Source organism: Haplochromis burtoni, unplaced genomic scaffold (genome assembly GCF_018398535.1).
Source record: "Haplochromis burtoni strain Fernald_Lab_line unplaced genomic scaffold, NCSU_Asbu1 Contig_98, whole genome shotgun sequence".
NCBI classification, from domain to species: Eukaryota; Metazoa; Chordata; class Actinopteri; order Cichliformes; family Cichlidae; genus Haplochromis; species Haplochromis burtoni.
In genome coordinates, this window is record NW_024582459.1 from 1053818 (window position 1) to 1060648 (window position 6831).

Genomic DNA, 6831 nt, shown 5'->3' on the forward strand with positions numbered 1-6831 from the left:
GGGAGGTCTGGGCCTCTTTGCTTAGGCTGCTGCCCCCGCGACCCGACCCCGGACAAAGCGGATGACGATGGATGGATGGACGGAACAAAGACTGAGACATTTGACATCAGTGAAGTGAAGTAAAGATGAAGCTATGATCCAAAAAATGACCCCAAAAACAGATGATAGCAGGTTTTAGAATGGATAAAGCAGGCTGCCATTAAGCTTCTGCCTTCCCAAAGACTCAACTTCAACCAACCAATTTAAACGAACTCTGTCAATTCTGCTAAGAGTAGTCAAATATCCAGCCAGAATGATCCCGGAAGCTTGTTGAGGGCTACCAAATCATCTGGTTCAGGTGGAACTTTCCACAGGATATTTAACCAAATATTAGAGGGGGTGCATCTATATGCTTGAGCATGTATATGTAGTTTTGACCCTGTGTGGATTAGAGACAATTCAAAATAAATTTAAACTTGTGCATGCAATTCAGTTTTTTTTTAAATTATTAAAAATGTATGCAGTAAAACCATTCCTCATGGGAAAAAAACACAGTTCAAAGAAATCACTAAATGCTCCAAATGACCACAACATTCATGCCTACAATGAGTGTATGTAAACTTTTAACCACAACTGTATTTCATACCCAATACTCAAGCTTTAAGGAGACATTCTGGCATTTAATTTTTATTCTCTTCTTCTTCACCAGATGTGTTTTTACTTCCAAGCAACAGCACTTCAGTTTCCCGGAGTTTCGAATTAAGAGGCGTAATATGATGCCAAGTTTCAGTTTCAAGTCCCAGAATTTTTAATTTAATTTTTGTTAAGCAGCACATAAACCTCCCCAAACAACAGTGTGGTGAAGAAAAACAAATCATGTGGGAAAAAAACAATCAAACAAACAAAAAAAAAAATGCCAGATGTCCCTTTAATCAGCTAACGGTTCCACGGCAAACTCTGGGTTAGAACAACGACCTAACTTGATGATTTTGGCTAAGCCTTGGTGGATCTTAACCTGTTACTGAACTGATTAAATCCAGTCCATCAGAAAGCTTATACTTTGCTTTGCTTGTACTCAAGTGTATTATTTTAGATTCATTACTGTCCAAGTAGGCCTAATGAATGGGAAAAACTGCGGACATACATGCCAGCACACACAATCAGTTATCGTAACTAAAGTGTAAAGCTGGCTCAACATCCCTACAAGTGGGCAAAATAAATCAAGGCAATGATATACATATTAACTGACTGCTGTTTTTAAAGCCTTACAAATACAGTGACTTAATATGTGAAGTCGTTCAGAGAGGGATGCTAGTCGAAAGTAATTAAGCCACTAAAATCAAAATAAATGCAAAGTTTGGTAATATATTTTAACTTGACATGGAGCAATTAAAGCACAACTTTCAAAACATATAAACCAAATTTCATGAATATACAGTCACCGGCCACTTTGACAGGTAAACCTGTTTATGAGCTCATTAATGCAGATATCTATCAGAGTGTTATTGCCAGACTGCTTTGAGCTGATAGGAAGGCAGCAGTACAGCATCTCTAAATGCAACAACACTGAACCTTGTGCTACAGCAGCAAAAGACTAAAGAAAGTGCCATTCCTGTTAGCTAAAAACAGGAAAATAAGGCGACATTTTACACAAGCTCAAGCTCATGATGAAAAATGATCTTTGAAAAATACTGCTGTGACAATCAGATAGTGGACTCGGAATTTGTCCTAAAAAAATGACAGGATGGATTCAACCTGCATCAATAGTACAGGTGGATAGTGATGCTTTGCACCAACTGATCATCGTTTTAACACTACGGCCAGCCTGAGTATTGCTGCTAACTATGTCCATAGTTAGCAGCAAGTGTGTCCACAGTGTGCCCACCTTCTGATGGCTGCACATTATTTGGGGTGGCTGTACCTCAGTTGAGCAGGTCATCTACTAATAGGAAGATTTGGTTGTTTGATCACTGGCTGCTCTAGTCTAGATCTCATACAAGTATTCTAAGGGCAAGATAATGAACCCCAATGTGCTCCTGATGCATCCATTGGAGTAATAATGTCTGTAAATCTTAAACAAAAAGCACTTTGGTGTAGAAAAAAAGTCTTTAATGAATGAGCCTGAACTGGTAAATGAAGAATGTTGCATGAAACACTGAGTACTCAAATACAGCTATAGAAGAATCAGTCCATCATGTCATGAAACTCATATAATCCCAAACTAATTTCTTGACAGTGAGTTCTATGCACACAAATGGCCTCCAAAGCCACCAGATCTCAGTCCAACCATCACAGCAGCAGACATCCAAGAAAGGGTCTCAGTCCAGTAGAGCACCTTTAGGATGTGATGAAAGGCAAGATTCACATCATGGATGTGCAGCCAAGAAATCTACAACAGCTGCGTGACGCCATCGTGTCAAAAGGCAGTTTGAAAACAAAACTGGGTCCAACCTGGTACTAGCAAAGTGTACCTATTAAAGTGGCAGCGAGCGTAGAGCACACATTTCCACATTTGCATTAAATTTAGCAAATAAGTATAAGCTTTCAGATGTTTGTATGTTTCTATACAGTGTCTAACCCAGATCTGTCATATTACCCCCCCCCAAAAAAACCAAAAAAAACCCCAGCATTCAGAGAAGCCTTGATAGGAAACGTTTGGCTCCATTGAACCAAACAGTCTATCTACAGCTGATTTTTATAGTAACAGCATGTAGCCTGCTTTTTGCTATTGCAAAATAAAGCACTGTGTGCATAGCAACAAGTGTTACTATAGCACCCTGACAGCTATGTTATTTTATATGCCATTATGAGATCACAGACACACACACACTCTCTCTCTCTTTCTCTCTCTCTCTCTGTCCCCTGGCAACATACCGCATGAGGCTGTCATAAAAACACGTCCTGCTCGCCACCAGAAACAAAAGACAGGGAAAGAAAGCAGGTAGTAAAAAGAAATAAACAGCTGAATTATTTATGTCTATATGGACATCTTTTTTGTTAATTATGTTAAAACAAGGCAGTTAAATATTTGTACTAATGCCTGGGCTATGGAAGAGGAAAGCAAATTATTCACAACACAATCAAGGAGTACATAAAGTAGGAAAGAAGCAGAAAAGCTGCTGTTGAGCCTGCACTCACCTCTTTGGAGGAAAGCACCACGCAGATCTTGGCAGCAGAATGGGGGTGAGTGGCTGCCCCGTGTGCCCATCCACAGTGCTTATAGATGGGCTCGGGAATCGACTGATGCCCTGGGTTGCCACCCCGGCCATGCCAGTGTTGTTGGCATTGTTGATGTTGGCGTTAGAGTCTGATGAGGAGTAAGAGGAAGGGGTGAAAGTAGTTGAATCCATGAGCTTCTCATGAGACGGGCTCTCGCCTTCACAAGGTGACCCTTTTTGGCTGATGTGCAAGGGACGCTGGGTAGTGAAAGACTGCGGGAAGGACCCACGGCCATCGCTCTGGTTGTAGTAGTTGACATGGTTGCCAAACAACCCTCCTGTGCGCTGTGGTGTGGGCGGAGACGGTTGAGATGGAGGAACAGAAAAAGTTGAGAAGAGAAATGGAAAGGTTAAGTTAAAGAATATCTTAATAATGTACAGCACCACACCCCAACATCCATAATTCAAAACACTGCTTGCAGCAATGATGGGAATGCAAAGCAAAAAGCTTTTATCAAAAGGCAAAAAACTTCAGAACATTTTTAGTAAATGAAAGCAGACTGATAAAATTAAATAAACTGGACTCTGGAGTTTTATTTTCTATTAACCTTCATTTTAGCTAGGCACAGACATTTGGCTGTCTATTTTTGGTACACAATGCAGCAAAAAAAAAACTAAACAAAACAGCATATGAATGTTATAATGGTGGCGAAAATGAAAGGTCGATAGCATAACTCACCCTCTTACTGTAGAAGGAGCTGTGTGTATGTGTAAGTGTGTAATCCTTACAGTTGCAGCGCTGAATATTTGTTTAGTGATTATAGTGTGTAATACTGCTGTGTTTATTAAAAACTTATTTTCATTGGACCCCAAACATCCCCCCAAAATCCATAAATATAGTTCAGTGAGTGTAGCATTTTGTAGCCAAGCTATGTGGTGGAACATGAGGCTTTTTTTATTATGTCTTCTTGACTAAGCACATGCAAGAATGCATGTTTATGTGCATGATGCAATACGGCTTCAAGCTGGCGTTGATCATCTCTCTCTCTCTTTCTTTTTCTCTCTCTCTGGAGAGTGAGTGAAGGTGTGTGTATCCAACCTTTACCCTGAAGATATCGTCCTCTGACGCCGCTGACACAGGCTCCTTTACACCTTTATCCAGCTCCTCCTCCACATTTAGGTCTCCGGAGATGGCTCTCCTAATCTCCGGACCGATGTCGTGCAATGTCCGCAGGCCCGCCTACACACAGACACAGCAGTGTTGCTTACATATCATGTTGTAACCCAATAGCAAATTTCGAATGTCAGAAATCTGCCTCTGTAATGTTTAGCTCTACTGTGGACAAAACTTGTCTGTATACCTGCAGAGAGAGTGCGGTTTTGGGGGGCACCTTGGCCACCAGCCCTTGTTCTTTCCTTTTCTTAAACTTGCGGAAATATTCCTGGATGAGGAAGGTGGCGTAGAATTTCCCGACTGTTACCTCGTCATCTGCAGAAACAAAAAAAACCCATCATTATTAAAAAAGATTAATGCTTAAAATTAACATGCTGCAAGATTTTTCAGAAACTCCACTGCAAGTGATGCAACCAAGGTTTTGACCACAGTAAGGTAACAGTAATGTCTATTGGAAACATTCACTTCTTAAATATTTGTGCATAAGAAACTGTGCTGCAGGGTGTACATACCACCAGCAGGGGGCACTACTTGATCCAAGAGCTTCATACTGGTTCTCTTCCATATCTTCTTCACTATTGCCCTCAGTTCCTCATTGGCCTGCTCCAAGTTCCCTGCACACACAAAGCACAGTATGAAGTACACATTGTAGATTCAAACTAGTATTTCCATAGTTGGAAATTACATTACAACCCCTCTATAAAATAGGTTTAAAAAAAAAAAGTGGGGCAAAATAAGAAAACATGCAATTTCACATTATGCTATCAAGTATGATGATGTGCCCACTGGTGCGTACATGTGTGACCTTTACAGTTGTGTGCTAGTGATTGCCCCCATACGTGTCTTTTACCTTCTGTCTTTATCCTGAGTGCGGTTCTGACCAGGGCAAACAGTGTGGCGTTGAACATCACTGTTCCGTCGCTGTTCAGAGGCATGTTCATCGACACCAGACGCTACGTGAGATGAAAAACACACGCACCTTTTTAACACAGTGAATTGCCCTAACAGCTGCCAACAGATACTGGCAGCTGACAGTTTGTTAAAAATACGCAGACAGCAGTTCAACTCTAAGGACGCTAATCTTTCGTTAGAGAGATTTTTTTGAGATATTTTCCCAGGTACGATTTCTTGTCAGTATGTGTTTTGAGTCATTGTGCAAGGCGTTATTAGCTGTGCATATGTCACCACTCTAATACAACACAACACGAGGATTTTTTTTAACTCATGCAGTGATGGTACTTGAGCTGTTATGTATATTTTTGATAACTCTGCAGCCTTGTTTAGGAATTTGTGTGGCCATGCAAGTGTGTTTACCTTGCAAGCCACCCTGTGTGGACAGAGCTTTCCAAACCCGAGGGGAGGCTGGATTCTTCTGAGCAGAGTCACCACATCAAGATGTTTTATTCTCCCCCTAAAAACCAGCATAGATGTTGAATTTTAGAGACGCTCTACACTAGTGATTCTCAACCACGGATAGAGAGTACTCCAGGGAGTTTTTTTGCAGTAGAAACAGGATGCACGGACAGATTATTTCAACTACTTGAACATAACTTAGGATTTAATTAAAGAAATAAATTGAGCAGTTTTGAGCAGAAAGCTTCCCTGTCTACTAAACTATAAGCAGTAAAAATACACAGCCAAAATAAATGCATGAATATATGTTTGAAACAGATGAAAAGTGGCAAATATAGCTTTGTAAACTTACTTAGCTTCTGGGTCATATTCAGCCCAGATCCTCTTGAACTCGTCAAGATGATGTGGCCCCAGGATCGACCAGTCACGCGTCAGGTAGTCAAAGTTGTCCATGATGACGGCCACAAACAAGTTGATGATCTGGGGAAAATCAGAAATCCATAAGTTTCCATCGTACCACTCTAAACAATTATAGACCTGCCAGTTCAATCACCATGTACTACATTTCTCTACAGTCTATTAAATGTAACACACAATTTCAAAGTCATCTTTCTGGCACATTTTGAAATATGTTAATTTGCTATTTGTGGTTATGACAGTCACATGAAATACTCTCCTTTTACTAATTAAAATTAGATGTGTGCCTGTACTCACCAGGAAGGCACAGAGCATGTAGAAGCTGACAAAATAAATGATGGCAAACTGGCTGCCACAGTCCTCGTTGGACGAGCTGCTTTCATTGGTTGATCCTTTCTCACACGGCTGTTTGGGTGAACACGCCAGCATGATCTCCTGCCACGCCTCACCTGTTGCACATCTGATAGACAGACGCATGCACACAACCAACCAAATATGCATGGACGCCGACGCAAATGCCGGCGTGCATGCGGTTGTGAGAAAGACACACAACAGAAACAAAGAGGCACACATACACACATATTGAAATGCATGCATGTGCGCATGTATGCATTCGCGCATAAAAGCATGGAGTGAAGCACACACATGCACATTATTACAAAGACAAAAAGAGAGAGACGCAGATGTTAGACTTTGTTCTTATTACATCTGAGCATATAAAATATGACTATGTATAAGCACTTATATATA

General features: G+C 40.9%; 1 protein-coding gene across 5 annotated transcripts in view; it reads right to left on the reverse strand.

The window, feature by feature from the left end:
* cacna1c (calcium channel, voltage-dependent, L type, alpha 1C subunit) overlaps positions 1 to 6831 on the reverse strand; it is a 218234-nt gene that overhangs the window by 13726 nt on the left and 197677 nt on the right. For 4 of the 5 annotated variants that reach the window (XM_042222950.1, XM_042222952.1, XM_042222949.1 and 1 more), the window contains 9 exons: positions 6379 to 6541; positions 6017 to 6144; positions 5626 to 5722; positions 5162 to 5264; positions 4824 to 4925; positions 4499 to 4626; positions 4237 to 4377; positions 3118 to 3482; positions 2854 to 2880 (listed from right to left, as the gene is read on the reverse strand). In XM_042222950.1, the coding sequence (XP_042078884.1) occupies positions 2854 to 2880; positions 3118 to 3482; positions 4237 to 4377; positions 4499 to 4626; positions 4824 to 4925; positions 5162 to 5264; positions 5626 to 5722; positions 6017 to 6144; positions 6379 to 6541 (1254 nt within the window). The remainder of the gene's footprint in view (positions 1 to 2853; positions 2881 to 3117; positions 3483 to 4236; positions 4378 to 4498; positions 4627 to 4823; positions 4926 to 5161; positions 5265 to 5625; positions 5723 to 6016; positions 6145 to 6378; positions 6542 to 6831) is intronic. The other variant, XM_042222948.1, reaches the window with a different exon arrangement.